At 51.2% G+C, this 17,975-nt stretch overlaps 2 protein-coding genes across 4 annotated transcripts in view; one reads left to right on the forward strand and one right to left on the reverse strand.

The window, feature by feature from the left end:
• CACNA2D4 (calcium voltage-gated channel auxiliary subunit alpha2delta 4) overlaps positions 1-2,903 on the forward strand; it is a 119,628-nt gene extending 116,725 nt beyond the window's left edge. Inside the window, exons 37-39 of the mRNA XM_064736022.1 lie at positions 1,220-1,332; positions 1,645-1,727; positions 2,143-2,903. Of these exons, the coding sequence (XP_064592092.1) occupies positions 1,220-1,332; positions 1,645-1,727; positions 2,143-2,229 (283 nt within the window). The 3' untranslated portion in view covers positions 2,230-2,903. The remainder of the gene's footprint in view (positions 1-1,219; positions 1,333-1,644; positions 1,728-2,142) is intronic.
• A 7,567-nt stretch (positions 2,904-10,470) lies between these two features.
• Positions 10,471-17,975, reverse strand: part of ADIPOR2 (adiponectin receptor 2) — a 39,638-nt gene continuing 32,133 nt past the window's right edge. For all 3 annotated transcript variants that reach the window (XM_064736031.1, XM_064736040.1, XM_064736049.1), the window contains exons 3-8: positions 17,649-17,768; positions 15,661-15,832; positions 15,073-15,259; positions 13,838-14,025; positions 12,447-12,640; positions 10,471-10,802 (exon numbers count right to left, since the gene is read on the reverse strand). In XM_064736031.1, the coding sequence (XP_064592101.1) occupies positions 10,671-10,802; positions 12,447-12,640; positions 13,838-14,025; positions 15,073-15,259; positions 15,661-15,832; positions 17,649-17,768 (993 nt within the window). In that variant the 3' untranslated portion in view covers positions 10,471-10,670. The remainder of the gene's footprint in view (positions 10,803-12,446; positions 12,641-13,837; positions 14,026-15,072; positions 15,260-15,660; positions 15,833-17,648; positions 17,769-17,975) is intronic.

The raw sequence follows: 17,975 nt of genomic DNA on the forward strand, positions 1-17,975 counted from the left end.
TGGGTCACAGATCTGTGCTGCAAACAGAGCCTGGGAGCTGCCCCTCCCCTGCTGGAGGCAGCACCTCAGCAGTGCTGGATGGAGCAGCAGGGGCTGTGTCCTGCTTGGCTCTGTGTAGTTACAGCCTCTGGTGCATCTTGGGCATCTTTTATCCAGGTGTTTGGGAGAGACACCCCCTCAGCCCTGCCACAGGCTGTGTGCAGCATTAGCCAGGGCCTGGCATGCAGGCATTCCTGGTGGAGCAGGGCTGGGCTGGGTGCTCCCTCCTGGGCAGAAGCATTGGCCTGTGCATTGATGCATGGGGCACCTCTGTCCTGCTGGCTGAATCTGTGCATGGGGTGAAGGCTGCTTGCCAAAGCTCCCAGGGCACTCGTTAGTCAGGGAGCACTAATGACATGGTCAGCTGCTGTGTGTGGCATTCAGCACCTCTAAAAGGGGACACACAAATGCCTGGAGGCTGGAAGGCAGCGAGGCCAGGTGGTGAATAACCAGGGACACTGGGCACTGCTCCAGCACAGTCTGCTTGGCCAGGGCAGTGGGCACATCCCCACAAGGCTGTATTTCTGTTCCAGAAGCCCTGCCACCAGTGCAGGCAAGCAGAGCCTGGTGTCCCCAGCCTTCCCTGTGCCCATTGGCTCCAGGACATGCTGGCTCCCTGCCAAACCCCAGATGGTCAGTCCTGTCACACCAGTGTAGCCCACAGTGTTACTGGGTTCCTCTACTTCTCTCTCCAGTAATGTGAAATTTAGCACAACTCTGCTCCTCCCAGGACCACAGGATAGAGACACCCTTGCACTGTACAAGCACACACACAAATACACATTAAATAGGCACTGAAATACCTTTGGGTGAAGCCAGGCTTTGCTCAGGTCATGTGCTGCCCCATCTGGGCAGGGCTTGTCTTGGTTTTGACTGGTTGGTTGGGTTCTTGGGTTGATTTTGACTTCTGTGCCTAGCATGGAGTTATAGATTTGAGCCAGTTCAGAGCCAAAAAGGAGGCCAAAAAGGAGTGCCAGTGGCACTTCTCCCTGTGTACATCTGCTCACTGGTCTCTCTTGCTTTCTGCTGGCACCCTGTTTCCAATGATCTCTTTTTTTCTTTCAATTTCTTTGCTGTGGTTCAGGCAATGCCAGGGCAGCTGCTCTGGGCTGGAGAGTTGTGGGTTTTTTCACTTTCCATTTTTCTCTGTGTTTTTTTTTCACCTGCTCTTCCCTTGCAGGATGTTTGTGGCACAGCAGATCATCAGCAGTAACCTCCTGCTCCTCGTCACCGACACCGTCTGCGACTGCAGCGTCTTCCCACCCGTCCCAATGGATGCAAAAGAAGTCAAATATATCCTTCCACGCACAGCAGGGATGCAGGGCTGCACAGGCCCTGTCATCCCCCTGTTTGCCAGGGTGGAAAATGTCCTTCTGCTGCCATTGCTGCGGGGGTGGAGAGCACAGCCTGGCTTGGGGAGGTCTCCAGCCCGTGCAGGGTGACCCGCCCTTCCCTCATCCTCCCGAGTGGGGCAGTTCCACTTGGCCAGACTTTCCTGGGGGCCCCGGGGGTGTGTGTGGCATCCATCCATCCATCCATCCATCCATCCATCCATCCATCCATCCATCCATCCATCCATCCATCCAGTCCTTAACAGCCCCGCACACAACGCCTCGGTGAAGTGCGAGCGGATGCGCTCCCAGAAGCTGCGCCGGCGGCCGGACTCGTGCCACGCCTTCCACCCTGAGGTATCCCGGGACACTGGGGACAGGGAGGGGACAGCTGGCAGTGCCCAGAATGCACCAATGTCTCCTCTTGCAGCCTTGCATGCAGTGTGTCACTGCTGGCTGGGGCCAGACACAGCCGTGAGTCCCCGAGGGGGCTCCACCAGGATTTCCTAGCAGGATTTCACCTCTGTACCACCTGGGAAGGGCTTGAGCTCGGAAACCACAGGGTGGGGAGCACACACACACACAGACACACACACCCTACTGGGAGCCAGGAGCCATGTGCCTTCCTACCCACGGAGGGCTGCTGTGGCCACCAGGCATAAACCAGTCCTTTCCTGGGGGTGCTCTCCCGGCCACAGGCATTGCTCCCTCTTGCAAAGGCACAGGCAGGCTTGGCAGCAGGGACCCTGACCCCTTGTCTCCCCTCTCGCAGGAGAATGCCCAGGACTGCGGGGGCGCCGCTGGGATCTCCGTGTGCGCGGCGCTGCTGCTCCTGCCCCTGGTGCTGCTGCTGCGGTGACGCTGCCTGGAGCCGGCGGGACAGAGCCGTGCAGGGGACACGGGGGACACGGGGGACATGTCCTTCTGGGACACCCTCGGCCACTTCCCCAGGTGTCCTTCAGCACAGGGGGAGCTGCTGCTCCTCGGAAGGCCGTGGCTAAAGGAGATGCGAGGAGCAGCAGGGGCAGCTCCGGGCACGGCAGCTCGGACATGCCAGACCCCGCTCACAGCCGGGGCTGCTGCGATCATCATGGAGAACATTCCCCATCAGCTCCAGGAGAGCAGCAGGGGCAGGGGACAGCACCTGCCTGTCCCTCAGGGTGGGACACCGGGTTTGGAACCCCGGGTGTGGAAGCAGCACGTCCTGGTCCTGGGGTTGGGACACGGCACCGAAGCTGAATTGCAGCAGCCTCGCCTGGGCTGGGCAGGGGGAGGCAGCACAGCTCAGCTGGAGAGCTGCAGCTCCTCTGCCAAGCAGGCCTCTCCTAACTCTGCTGTGGCAGCACCCAGGTTCTTGTCTGCATGTGGACTTACCTCTGCAAAGGGGCTTTGTATGAGCCACCAGAACAGACTGACCTGCTCTCCTCATTGCAGAAGCAGCCAAGAAACAGGCACTTTTCCCCTGGGAGCAGCACTGCCCTTGGCTGTGCCCTGCCCTGGGCCTGGCATTCCCAGCTGGTGGGCACAGGCCATTCCTCAGAGCTTTATGGACAATGGGTGGGAAGCACCCGTTTTTCTTATTTTTTTTCTTTTTTATGAACTGTTCCATACCATCTCATTAAAAACAGATCTATGGTATATTCTACATAGACACCACAGCTTCAGCATGTTTGGTGGGCATCACTCTGGGGACAGAATGTGGCTGCAGGGACTGCAAACACAGCTGTGGTGGCCCCAGGTAGTACAGCAGGAAGGCTGAACCTTTCCCTGGTCACTTGGGGAGTGTCCTGCACCCCTCCAGGCCCCTGTCACAGCAAGATGTCACCTCTTGAGGACACAGGCCCTCCTTGCTGGCTGCCTGACGAGCAGCTCTGCCCACTCGTGCCCTGCCACGTGCCTGCCATGGCAGCTGCAGGGCCACCATGTCACCCACTGCCACCACTGCCAGGCTGGACTCCTGGGCAGCTGCTGCACAGAGCAGCTGGATGGGAAAGGGCTTCATCCTCACAGCAGCTCTGTCCCTGCCCTGCACAGCAGGCACCCACAGGTGCACTCCAGGCTTGTCCTTATTGCCACCCGTGTCACCTGACACTGAGGGGACAGGACCAGTCCCAGCCAGGTCCTGGCGGTGTTCCAGCAAAGAGGAGAGGAACCACGGCAGTACTGGAAGTAAAACTGGAGGTGGAGAAGGCTCCAGGCTTCAGAGGCAGTGACCTTATCAGAGGCAGCAGCAGCCAGGGAAGGTGAAGGCAGGACAGAGGGAGAAGGGGCGGCTGTCAAGGCTGAGGAGCTGCTCAGAGATGGAGCAGCCCCTGGCTCAGGGCACCCCAGGCTGGCACAGCTCCCCCAGCCCCACGTGCCTGCCCCTGGTGCCTCTCAGGGATGACCTCCCTGTCAGAAAGGATTAGCAGCCCCGTGTGCTCTCAGCTGCAACAGGACAGGAAAATGCTCTGGATGAGCCATGCTTGGCTTCAGGTGCACTAATCCCCAGTAAACAGGGTCCTGCAGGGATACCTGCACTGAGAGAGAAGGTGAGAGCTGTACCTGGCTTGGCTGGCTCAGGGAGTTTGTCCACAGGTGCTGACTGCAAGGAATGGACAGGGTGAGAACTGGATTATTTCTTAAACTGAGAAACAGAAGCAAAGGTTTGCCTGACCCAAACCTGAGCACACACCAGGAACAGCTTCCTAGGTTTTGGAATTTTTTTTTGCAGCAAAGCAGACCATAAGCAAACCTACCCAGTTCTGGGCTCCAGCACGGGGTTAAGCAAATTCTATTTCATGCTCTGACAGAGACAGTGACTCATGGCCCTTTCAGCAAGAGAAAAATCCCCAGGAAGAGCAGCTGCCTCAGCTTCCAACTTCTTCAGCCATGTGCTGGGCACAGCAGATGAAAATAGGTCAGCAAAAGCAAACAGTGAGCAGAGGCCAGAGCATCCAACCAGCAGCACAGCAGCTGTGAGAGGAGCCATCTCCCACTTCCAGCTGAGCAGCATCCTGCTGCCATCCTGATCCCATCAATCCCAGCTGTCCCTCCTGTGCCATCCACCCCGTGAGCACACAAAGCACACGCAGAGGCAGCAGGGCTGGCTTGTTCTGCTAGGGAAAATGCAATGGGAGAAAATTCCCGGGTGGGAATCTGTTCTGCAGACGGAGCTGTCCATGAGAGCCACAGCTCACTGCTGCACACAGCAGGGGCTTCACAGGCCCCAGTCCTGCAGCTGATTTCCTCACAGGCAGGGGCAGGGAATTCTGACACTCCTCCCAGGCTCCACAGACGCTGCACTGCAGGCTGAGGTAAGCCTGGCTCTCCCCCAAGCTCTGTGGTGGGCAGGGACACACACCTTGCACAGCATCACACACACAGGAGCCCTCCCTGGATCATGGCTGGGGCACAGCAGGCTGCTGGCTACAAGTGTGGCCACACGGGGATGACTTCATCCTGCAAAACTGGGGAAATCAGTGGGATTTACAGCAGCTGTGTGCACAAAAGGAGCCTGGCCTGAGCTGGCTTAGACTTGGCAAGGGACTGGCACATGGCAGGCTGGGCAGAGCAGTGGCCACAGCCAGCAGCCACACACCCCAGGTGTGTTGAGAGGTGTGTGTGGGGTGTGTGCCCATCTCTGGCATAGGGAAGGACCAGTACCACAGTTCTGCTCGGTTTCATGCACACCTCAGGCTCCTCAGAGGATTTTCCAGCATGCTTTTTCTGCTGAGAGAGCCCAGTGGCACTGTCAGCACAGAAACCTCTGCTGGCAGGGGAGGGGGGCTCAGGGCAGCCTCATGCAGCAGATACTTCTGTGCTAAGCAGATGCTCCAAAGCAAGCGGAGAAAGAGCATCAAACACCCGTGTGCCAAACAGTCCATCACCAGCTGGGCCCTCTCTGAGGGGGGATTGCTGCTCCTGTTCCCCCTGGGCATTGGGGAGTTCCTCCATCCCTCAGCACAGGCTGTTCCCCCCACCACCTCTGCCTGCCCCTGACAGGGCCCTTACACCTCCTGTCACTCGGCCAGCAAACACTGTCACTGCCCTGTGACATCAGCCACAGCCCTCTGGGATGGCCCCACTCGGACAGCCCTGAGCACGTTTCTGCTGTAAATGCCCACAGGAAATGTCACCAGCCCCTCCTGCTCTGCTCTGCTTGCTGCTGGTGGTGCCTCGGATTTTGGGAGCCCTGGCACCCTGCCCTTGCCCAGGCAGGCCCTGCTGGCAGCAGAGGAGGGCCGGGCACTGAGCCCTCTCTTTAGGCCTGTTTGGCTCTGCAGGGCCAGGCAGCTGCTGCTGTGCTTCCCACCAGTGCCACAGGGAGCAGAGGGATGTGCATGGCTGCAGGAAAGGCTGTGGGATGGTGGCAGGAGCTGCACCAGGGGTTGGCCTGTCACCGGCAGCAGGAAAGGGACAGGGAAGCCCCCACACCCCCACACCAGGGACTGTGGCCAGAGCCCCCGGCTGCTCTTGTGTGTCCCAGCCAGCAGTGACCTTCTCTAGCCCTGGCAGCGGGGGCTGGAGCTGCTGTCACCTCCTGCTGCCAGGCCCTGAGGGACAGAATATCGCTTTCCAAGCTGGCAGAGGCTCCCTGGCAGAGGCAGCACTCCCAGGCTGGCTGTCCCTGCAGGATGGGGAGCTGGGCCAGGGCCGAGCCCCAGGCTGCTGCCGTGGCCGGGAGCCAGCAGGGAGGTGGTGGCAGTGCCACTCCCACCCAGGAGGGCTGGCTGCCTGTGCCAGCAGCAGCTGCCACCCCACAGCCCATGTGGCAGTGCCAGCCCTGCAGCCTGGCCACAGCCACGGGGAAAAACTGGGACTGGGGGAGCCCAGCTGCAGCCAGCGCCAACAACCCCCAGGACACAGGCACAGGCAGGGCTGGGGTGAGAGCAAAGCCAGACCCTGGAACTGCTGGGGTGGCATTTGCCTCTCTAAGGGAAACACACCATTGCTCTGGGAACCCAGCCAGGCCAGAGATTTCCCCATCTCATTTACAACCAGACCGGCTCAGTTTTTTAACTGCAAAGAGACTCTGTGCTCAGTGGTGCCACTACAGAGGTGAAGCTGCCACTGAATGAGATCCCAGCTCAGCAATACCAATGCTTTTGTAGCTTACAGATGAATTTTACTGGAGAAAGACAAAGAGAAGTTTCTGGAAACACCAGAAAATCCATCACTATGACAGTGGTGAGACACAGGTTGCCCAGAGGAACTGCAGCTGCCCCATCTGTGGAAGAGTTCAAGGCCAGGTTGGACATGGCTCTGAGCAGCCTGGTCTGGTTGGAAAGGTGTCCCTGTCCATGGCAGAGGGGCTGGAACTGTCTGATCTTTCAGGTCCCTTCCAACCCAAACCCTTCTGTGACTGTGATAAGATCCAGCAGGCAAATCAGCTCCGTGCAGGAGTGCTGGGCTCCCATCCCACCATCCCTGCCCAAGGCACCAACCCTCAGTGGGGAACAAGGAACTGCTTACACTGCAAGGCTCTCCAGCAGCTGCCCAGGGCACTTCTCCTTCCCTGCTCCTTGTCCACACAGCTGGAGATGAGCAGGTGAGACATTCTCCATGCTGCCAGGCACTCAAGGCCACTATTCCTTCTTCAAGAGCAATGTGCACCTAGGAATTACCACAGACACTCTCCAAGGAATCCATCTTTTTAAGCAACTTCATTCAAACCACATTAGTGCTCTGCACTCCTGGAAATCAGCCTGGAGAATTTCAGGCATTCCAGGCAGATACAGCAGCACTGTTTGGTTCAAACAAGTTGCTTGATGCCACACAGGGGGCAGGGATGAAAAAAAAAGGGGGAAAACTCAATTTTGCAAGGAAGCCTTTAATAGCTTCAACTAAAGCAGTCAGCTCTTCCATCCTAATCATGCACTTCATTTATTTCTCTAGAAAGTTGGGCAGTGGCCTCAGACACTCACCTTGGTTGCTGCACTTTAATCCATACTCAGGTACTTGGCAATGAATGAAGCAAGTGATTCTCAGGAGAGGGCAGAGCAAGGACACAACTACACACAGGAGAGGTGGGACATGTAATTCTATCCTGCCCAGCCAACTTTTAAATATCATTCTGCTTTCTGGAAACAGAATAAACCCAATTCATATTCAAATGTGGCAGCTACTTTTAGTGTAATTGGTATGAAATCTGATACCAACATTCTCCACGTTCCTTGAGTTTGCTTTTCATTAAAATAACAATAATAATGGTAACAATAATCATCCATCCTGAGACCTCCATCAGGCTGTCCAGGTCACAAACAGGAGCTGTCTGTGTTACAAGTCACTGCAGAACACCCCCTGAGTGAAGGAGCTGACAAAGAGCCCAGCTCAGCTGTGGACACCCAGAGCTGCAGTGAGCCGAGACAAGGGCAGGATTGGGCGTTACCTTCCCAGGCGGTTCCCAGCCATGAGGAGCTGACAGCCCAGGAACAGCACAAGGCCCCAGTGGGCACAGGCTGCTCTGGGCACCACCAGCCCTTCCCTGCCCAGTCCAGCCCCACTCATGCCAGCCCTAAGCCCTCACACCAGGAGGAGATGATCAATCCTTTACACACATACAGGATAGGAGGCATTTCCTCTACCCCAGGAATTTAAGTCCAAGCCTCCTGAACTTCTTTATCTCAACTCACCTTAAATTTTGCCCACAACCACCAAAGTCTGCAGCAATGCCCCCTCTCCCCTCCAGCCCTCGTGCCCACACAGTGCAGGAAGACCCAGAGCAGACAATAATCAATTTGGTTCTTTTATTAGCAGAAGTTAAGAATACAGCAAGTAATAAGATCCCATCTTACATGGAACCATCACCAGAGTCCCCAGCCATCAAAACCCCAGAATGTGCTTCATTGCTTCCAACAGTAAGCAATTGTTAAAAAGAAATATACTGAACAAGGCCACTATTTAATGGGGAAGGAAAGAAGCTGTAGGTCCTAACTATTCTATGGCAATAACCTGCACACAGAGCAAGCAAGCCTCTGACTGCTGAGAGTAAGGCATTCAGGTGCCAACCTGGGAAGAGTTCTCAGCAAAAGCTACAGAAAAGTGCACAGCTAGGTTGTTTTTATTGGAACACACAAACTTCTTGAACAGAGAGACTGGGTTAAGAATAGCAGGTGGAGTACTGTGTTTTTGTAATAGTTCTGTGCTGTGTAGGACCAGGTTACAATCACCCTTGGCGGAGTGAACGTGGGATGATCCAGGATGGAGGCTGCTGCTGCTGCTGGTACTGTTCAGAGGTATCCCAAAGCACCTTCAGCCAGCTCTGACTGTGATATGTACCACCCCTGGCTCAGACACCAGCACACCTCCCCAGCCTGGCTGGGATGCCAGTGCTCGTAGCCCTTACATCCAAGGGAACACTGCCCCTTCCTTCATTTAAACACCACAGACCTGGGATAAACCACCTCCAGCCCCACAGGCACCCAGGGTCAGGATCCTGCTGAGAACACATCCCTCTACACTTGCAGGCTGCTGCAGCCCCTCCTTCTGAGCTGACCTTGCTCTCAGAGCCTTCACTCCACTCCAGGGTGAAGCTTAATGCCCACTCAGCTTTAGGAGGGCATTCTGCTCCTACCTGACTCCAAGAGTCAAAGCAACTCCCCAAAACACACTGTGACATCCAGGGGATGGGAAGATCTTTGCAATCCATCTCTTTCCCTTGAAAAACAAAAACTGAAACTTGAGGGAATCTTAAAAAAAAACCCAAACCCAACAACAACAACAAAAATCCACCCCACACAACAACCAACCACCCTTTACCTTCCTTCCCTGTGAAATACTGCACGGTATGAGCTGTTTAACTCATCTGTGAGAGAGGTAATTGCTCTGAATTTCCAGCTAAAGCCTCCAAGCAATACCTGTGCCATAACAAACAAAATGCTCAAGTTTCACCTTAGGACTCCAAAGATTCTCCTGCAGTCTGGCTTCTGACTGGGCTCCAAAGCTCAAGCTACATCAATTACACAGGAGAAGGGTATTTGCCTCCCCTTATATAGGAGGTGTGTCTGCACCACAGCAATCCAGCTGAACTCTCAGGTTTAGGCTTAAGAAATACCAGCAGTCCCATTGCTAAAGCACAGATGGAAAGCAGACCTAAGGACCAAAAAAAATTATTAAAAAAAATAGTGATCTGTTCCTCCTTAAAAGAAAAACCTGCAAACTGCCTTGGCATATGGAGCCTGACACACAGGTTGGTAATGTGCCTGAGGTCTGCAGTGCCTGTTAACTCCCAGTCCTGGAGCACACAGCTTCCTCTTTCCAGTCCACCTTGACCCCACCTCTGTTTCCCCTCACGTGCTCAACATCTCCTGACACGGCCGTGACCACCATCCCTCAGAGCAAACGACGCAGGCCTGCAAATGGCAACCATCCCCTCCCGGGGGCCTCTGGCTTGGGCAGGCACTGATGGAGTTGGACTGTTTGCCATTCCACATGCACTCATCCCACCGTGCTCCAGCTCCTGTGATGAGACCCAAACCAACCACGCGTAGGATCCAGGATCCCAAACCTCCCACTGCACACGGGCTGGGGCGGGGAGCAGATGCACCTTTCCAGGCACTGGAGCAAATCCATGTGCTCACACTGTGACCTGCACGACAGCAGGACTGACCCAGCCTTCACAACACTCCTGTGCACGTCCTGAACCCGCTCCAGGTGCTGGCCAGGACCCCACACTGCCCAGGGCATGCTGGCCGCTAGGAAAATCGGCAGGGCCAGCGAGCTTCACTCCTGGGAATTTTACCTGGTCCTCCTGCAATCGTTTATTTTGTGCAAAATTGAAACAGTGTGTGGTACTTGCATGTTGCATTCTTTACAAAAACCCTTTTCCCCCCACCCATTGTTTAAAACATTTATATAAATTTTATTTAAACAGAAAGTTAGAAATCTTATTTACATTTTGTTTTTCTCCCAAAAGAGCATCTAAAATCAACGCCCAAACCCTCCGAGAGGATATAAATTTAACCTTGACTTTTTTTTTCTTTTTTTTTAAAAAAAAGGAAACTGCTAAGCTATCCCTCCCCAATTCTACAAATAAATATGGCATTGAACAGAAGCCGATTTGGAAAGGGTCCTCTGTAGCTCAATCTGTAGATCCCAAGAATAAATTAGGTTTGCAGAATTTCCTGGTCTTCAAATTGATTTATTCCATTGCTTGAGGTATAGAATTTTTATCTTGGTTAGTCAGAATCCCCATGAAGCTCCATGCCTCATCAGCTGAAACGTGGATTCTTCTTAGGTATTCCTGTAGCTAAGCCGGTGCTCGGCCCGTGGTGCCGGCGGCTCTCGTGCTTTGCTGTGCCCCGGGGCTGCGGGCGGCTCCTACTGCATCCCCTCCTCCTCCGTGCAGCCCCCGCCGACCGTGAAGCGGAACTCCTGCAGGTTGGACACGCCGTGGAAGTGCACGAAGGCGCCAGCCACGACAAACACGTGGAACAGCTGGTGGGAGTGGAACTGCAGAGGGAAACAGCCGCCTTCAGCTGGGGCTCCACCCGGCCCCGGAGCCGCGTTCAGCTGAGGCGCACGGTGACACCAAACAGTGCCGGGAGCGCACGGTGACACCGGACAGTGCTGGGAGTGCACAGCTCTCCAGGCTGTGCTAAACCCACCCCTCTGCTGTCTTTAGCAAAATCATCCAATTCTCTGCACACACACGTTCCCCCTGCACTTCAGACTCATCTGAACCAGTTGGTCAAACAAAAAGCTTCTTTCCTTACATCTTCCTCAGGTATTTCTCCTCCAGTCTCCATGGTTCTATCCCTCATATCAAATTTCCCCCACCCACCCACTTGCTCACCCCACTATCCCTTCTTCTCCCTCTGCTATCTTTAGCAAAATAATCAAATTGTCTGCACACACACGTCCCCCCCTTCACTTCAGAGTCATCTGAACCAAAAAACGTGCTAAAGAGCTGCTCTAAGTCATCTCTGCAAAGGGACAAGGAGAATTTCAGAACCTTAGGCAAAAGGCTTAAGCAGGATGCTTTCAAAATTAGTTTCTCCACAAGACACACTGGTGGTTTATGGACAAAAATGGCCCTCTCATACAGATAACAGGTACAAACTCTGCTCTGGTCACAGGGCTAAGTTTTGCCAAGTGGATTCTGCATGCTGGTATTTCATTTCTCTACCACAGAGAAACAGAACAGACAAACGTGATACTGTAGTAAAACCTAGAAACAACAGGATGTTCTGAATGAATGCCCAGGATGTCACTGACTGGAGTAGAACAGAATGAAAACTGTGAGAGAGCTACATGGCAAAGCATGCCCTTGTCTGAGGGAAGCCCTACCAACATGGATAATGCTCCTGAAATATTCCTACAAATGTGTATTTGCAGGCTTCATGGGAAGCTTGGGAAAGAGTTGGTGGTACACCAGTGCTTTTGGAGCTTGGCTCATTATAGTAACAAACCAACCAAGCAAACTGGTGCAGGTCTCATTCTCACTTCTAGTCTTCTTTGGGGATCTTAAACTATGCTAAGTGCAAGGACAGTGGCCTTCCAAAGGTCTGCTTTCCTTTATCTCTACTCCTGCTCCACCCAGCTTCTCTCCTTACATCTTCCTCAGCTGTTTCTCCTCCAGTCTCCATGATCTTTCCCTCATACCAAGTTTCCCCCACCCACCCACTTGTCACCCCACTATCCCTTCTGGGCCAAACCCTACCATCTGTGTCCAGCACTTTCACTGGCTGTACAAGATGAGGAGCCAGACATGGGGAAGATCCCAGAGAACACACTGAACATCAATGAAATGACCACGTACTGCTCTGCACAGAAGCAAGCTAAAGATGTGCCTTTGCAGGACCCTCAACACAAACACACACACAAATGTTTGCAGTTCCTTGCCCAGCTGTTAAAGCAATCCAGGAATGTGCTGAGGGGAATCTGCACACCAGCAGCTACCTCAGACCAGCCAGGTTGTGCCAACTTGGCAAGAGAGGCACCAGCTAAGCCAGGCTCAGAGAGCCCAGAGTCATTTGGCCCCTCCCTGAAGACCTATTGCTTCTGGTGCAGTAAGAAAACATTGACACAACATCCTCCAGGCTCAGGGGGACCAGCTCTCAGCCTGGTCTCCTCAGCAGTGGCTCACAGACTCACCCAGATGTCACACTTGCCAGGGAAGAATCTCTCCGGGATGCGGGCGGCATAGAGCGCAGCACCAGTGATGTACAGGCATGCCATGAGTGCCAGCCAGCCTATCTGCCCCATGGTGGCTGCTTTCAGGAGCCCCTCAGAGATGACAAAGTGCAGAGTGGGAATTACCCCACTAAGACCCAGACCTAGAAATACTCCTGGGAGGCAAAGAAAATGTGGGAGAGTCAGGTTTGAAGGCAAAGGAAGACAATGAAAACACAAAAGCTACAGGAGGAAAACTCAGCATTTTGCCCAAGCAGCCGAGGGGTGACAGCTCTTGAAGCTGCAGGTCCCCAGAAGAGATTTATTGGAAAGGAAGCTAAAGAATGCACAACTTCCTTCATATACCAGAAGCTACTCAGTTACATGGCCCAGCAGATGGCTGGAGTATTTCATTTGCTGATTGTGCCTGCCAGCTCCAGTGGAGGCCAGGCCAGTTCCTGCTCTCGGCCTGTAGAGGGAACCGAGACCACACAGACCGAGCCTCAATCACCACCACGCTCAAGAGCAAGACAAGGAGACACAACAAAGAGACTGTTTATCATATGCTGCACAAGTACTCCTACCAAACAGAAAAGCAGCATCTGTGCTCATCTGATCTGCCATACAAGAGAACACTGATTATTTGTTTAGATTTTAGCAGCAAGGACAGAAAGCTTGTAAAAACAGCGGGCTTGGGGGGAATATTCATGTCCTGTACAGAGATTTTAAGTTTGGAAAGCTGAATGCTCTGAAGGTACCCAAACCTGTCCAGGAAATCTAGATTTACTGTAGACAGCATGTGCAGGTTAAGAAACAAGACATATTACTATTCAACCCAGCTGTGTGCACATTCCATAGCTGCCCCCTAAAGTTCTCTTTCTCCCTACCTCAAAATGTGAACCCGAATCTGGTTTTGTTCTTTTGATGATATGAAGAGAAAAACAGTCTTTATCTTAACTCTATGTTTTATCCAGGCAAATCATTCACATTAATTCAATGATTTGCTAGTGTCTGAGTCTAGTGTTAAAAAAAAAAGCACAAGCACAACAAGTACACATACACACACCAAGCAGTCAGTCATTTTTTGAGAACAAACTTGCTGGATGCAGCTACAAATGCTTTGCACCACCTTTCCTACTGCATGTGTTACTGTCCATTTCAGCCATGCACTTCCAGGACTTGCACCAGCCCTTATCTGTGCATCCAGCTGGGTACAATAAATGCTGAAAGAAAACCCACCAAGCTCCCAATTCAAGAATATTAGGTCTGTAAAATTAAACTCCCTCAAATCTTCCCAAGGTGGTTTTTCCAAGTGGCAAGCAGGAAGCAGGAAAGGCAGTCAAGAAGCAAAGCAGTTTGCTTTCAGGTCTTACCTGCCCTTACACCCCGGTATTCAGGGGTGGCAAACATGTCCCATTGTGAGACAATTATGGCTGCAATGCCCAGGACACAAATCACAATCAAGTAGATGAAGCAAGGCTGAGGGTTGCAGTAGAAGGAGTAGTACAGCCATGGTACAAAGCTGCCCATTATGAGGAGTGCAATGCCAGAATAATCCAGCCTAGAAGAAAACAAAAATCAGTGTCATAAGAAGTGTGAACCTTTGGAAATCCTCACACCTACACACTCTTCTTTAGTAGAGCAACTGTCTGCTTCTCACTGCAACTAAATTATTCTCACTGTTGCAGGTAAGGTCCAGACAGCAACTCTTCCACCTACAGCAATGGATTACCTGACAGACAGCCAGGAAGGCCATTTTTGAGACAGACATCAGCAATGCCTTCAGCAGCCTTTAGACCAAAGCTTTGTGAGGAAAACTCACATTTTAGTTTCAGATGAGGAAAAAAGCACTGCAAGAGCCCTCAGAAGACAGGGCACACAGTGTGTTCTGAGAACACAGCCAAGGCAAACACTTCAGTATCTGACAAGTAAGAGTTAAATGGGCATCAGCTTCAGTGACCACAGTGGAATAATGCTGCAATTTTTTAACCATGCTGGCTTTTTGTGCACCCATGTAAAAAAGGAAATCATAGCCACTGCTTTTTACCACACCCTGACAAAATACCCCTGCAAAAGCTATTTTCAGTAGGGGACTTCAACTGCTGGGCTACTTTAGAGGTGGTCTTGCAGATTACAGAATCCTGGTTGAGTAGTTTTAGGAAATATCAGATATTCAGCAGCCAGCCAAAAAAAGAACATGCAGTAAAACCAAGAGACCAAGACATCTTGATACACACTGTGGAACTGTCTTACAAAAGTTTCAGGTTCAAAGTCAGAACAGCTGAAATGACAAGAAGTAACGGTTGCACTAAAAATTCAAAGTCCTGCAACTAAGCTCAAGGCATATTACATACAGCAGCAAGATGCAAGCACATGCCTGCCAAACAGCAGAAAATGATGGAGTTTTAAGACTCAAATGACAGCACAAAAACTCATGTTGAAACAAACTATAATTAGAAGAAGCTGCATTAAATCTCTGCTCAACTCTGTTCCAAAGTACATGCAGTCATGAAATGAACAACTCCCACACTGGGGCTCCAGGCACAAATCCCAGCCCTGTTTTCCCACCTGTTTCCTATTTGGCCTGCCCTGTTCTCGAGGCACTTACTTGGAGAAGAGCCGGGAAACACCTTCTGAGTGGCAATAAACTGTGTGGAAGAGCCATGAGAAGGAGAGGCAGAGGATGGCTCCCAAGAAGAACAAGCCCACGACCACCTTCTCCTGCACAGGTGCTACGAAGGACATGTTTGGCCGGAACATGTAGAAGATTCCCAGACAAAGGAAGAACACACATCCTGGAAAGCAGCAAGGCACAGAGGTGTCAAGCTCATGCATACTGAAAGCTCTTCTTTCTACAAACATCATCTCTTCCCCTCAAGGCTCTCACAACTCAGGGAAGCTGCAACTTAAGCACGTTCCTGTGGCAATCCCAATTAACACCTACACATTTGGGAAAAGAAGGATCTAACAGTAATTTATTGATTAGGAAATGTTTAGTGCATTTGTTTGTATAGTATGCCATAATTAAGCAAGTCCAATCCAATTCTGATGGGATAAAATTAGGAGAGGGATACCAAGCTGCTAATTTAACAGGTTGCTAGTGGAATGATAATGCTGACAACCCCACAGACCTTTCTGTCTTGCTCTCTTTTCTTTGAGAGTAACAAACCCACTGGATGAGATTTAGGATGAGTACCTAGGAGATGAGTCCAGATGTTGCCAGTCTCTGTGTGTATTCTGAAGATGCTCTTGAAGCAGGCCCGGAAGGAAGGCATGGGTGGTCTGTGGCCATGCAGCAGGTAGTCATTGTCCTTCAGCCAGTCGGGCAGCACATCGTGGGGAATCACTCTCCATCTGCCCTCCCACACCTGGGGGATACAAGAGTTCAGTGAAATGCAGGCACTGCAGCTCCTTCAGTGCATGGAAACAGTCAGGAAACACATATAGGTACAAGTGCTGGAGTTAACCTGTACAGTAAACAGAGGAGAGTTGATGGAACATCTCTGGGGAAAAGGTTTTACACTTGAAATATCATGCTGAAGTCACTGTTTCCAGTTCAAAACTGCAGCATTATGAACTGCACCAGCACAGAAAGAAATACTTCAGCATTCCACTGGACAGGAAGGCTATTGGGTGTTTTTACTGCTGGTGAAGAGAAAACAATTAAATTCAATTAAATTCACTTCCATGTTCTGTTATTTCACAGGCCACCTTCTCCATTTAATTGAAGAAGCCTACACCCAGTTCTCTCCAATAAATAAATAAGCCTGTTCCTCCACCACAAGCCAACCTGACTGTGAATCTGCTAGCATTTGGGGAAGGCTAGCAGAAGAATCTACATTAATAGGGGCCAGAAAATGTGAAATAGTGAGAGGCCAGCAAGAAGAGTCCAACCCCCTTATTCAGACTGGGAAAGAAATGCTCCCAAGCTCACAAACAGTGACAGAGCACTTTAGGCAACAGACTCATGACTCTCAATTCCATGGGATTTCTTCTTTAAAGGGAGAGGGGGTTTGTGCACAGAGCTATTCTTGCAGCTGGCTCCACAGGAAATAAGTGTGCACAGATGTTCCAGCACTGCTGCAGTAACACAAGACACATGGAGGCTTCAGAGTGGCAGGGGGAGCAGGAGCTGCTTTATGTACCGGGGCTGCTTCTGCAGGCTGCTGGGGGCTTGATGGCTGGCTAGAGTTACAGGAGCAAGGCTGAAGGTTCCTGAAACACTGAGGTTAAAAAGCTACATTCTTATTTCAGTTTCAACAACAAGAGCTCAGAGTTTTTAAATCAATTCTCCACACTCGTGCATGGAAGTGAAACGAAGCCATTCAGAGGAAGCAGCCCAGTTAAAGACTGGGTTCTTAAATACATTCAACAAGGAAACAACTGGTTTAGTTCACAAACAAAAAATGTGAATTGAGGTAGAAACAGTAGGAGGAAATTCATTTTACACAATCCACCCTACGAAATACTTTAAAGAGGCAAAGATGCATAGTAAAAAAAAAAACAAAAAAAATCAAGCAAAAAATCAAAATGATCCATACACAAAAGACCACCAAGTCACCAGGGTCCCTCTGTAAAAATATCAAAAATAGCTCATAAAACCAGCAGGAACCAGTGTATAAAGGGGGAGCATTCCTTTCAGAGAGAAAGGAGGGCCAGAGACTGACACAGCCCAGTGGCTCTAAAAAGTAGCAAAAATTGAGCCAAGGTCAACAATTACAAAATCTACAATGGATTTACTTATGTATGGTTTCAATAAAGCATTGTTTTCAAGTCAGGGACAAAGCTTATTTTATAATAGATGCAAGTGATGCTGGGAAAGCAAAATATTTGCAAATCTGAAGAAATCAGGTCAAATGACCTTGTAAAAGTCCAAGTGCCCCAAAGCAGAAGGCTTTTGTTCTGCTTTGCACTCACAGGTGTTTCTCAAGGGACACACCTGAGTTGCATGATCAGCTCAGGAGTGTCAGCTGTAAATCCTTATTGTTCCAAGCCCTACAATTTAATCCTGTATGACAGATGCTGAGGAAGCACAGTATTGGTAATTAGAACAAGAGATGCCCATTTGGGGACAGTGGGAAGCTCCTCTCCCTCACATGAGCAGTGCAGCTCCTCCAGCTACAGACTGCTGCCCACTGGGGCTGCCTAAAAAAGGAAATTACAGCAGTTTCCATGTGCCCTTACCTTACACACAAATTCTTCCATTCTCTCCATAGCATGGTGGGCTTGCAGAAGAGGTGACATTCCCATAAACCCTTCATCTTCTTGAGGTGGCTCATCATTGTGTTTATTATCATCAGAAGACTGGAGGGAAAAAAAAACAGAGAAAACACTTTGTAGGAAGATGAACAGAGGAAGGTGATGCTGTTTTCCACACAGAGCTATGATCTGAGCTCTTGGCAAATAAAGAAGTCTCCCCTTGTGCAGCACTGAGAAAAGAATTCAGAAGAACAAGCAAAAAAATGATTACATTTTTAGGTATGTGAGAAGAACTCACATGTCTAATCCATT

The sequence above is a fragment of the Zonotrichia leucophrys genome, chromosome 1A, assembly GCF_028769735.1.
Source record: "Zonotrichia leucophrys gambelii isolate GWCS_2022_RI chromosome 1A, RI_Zleu_2.0, whole genome shotgun sequence".
Lineage (NCBI taxonomy): Eukaryota > Metazoa > Chordata > Aves > Passeriformes > Passerellidae > Zonotrichia > Zonotrichia leucophrys.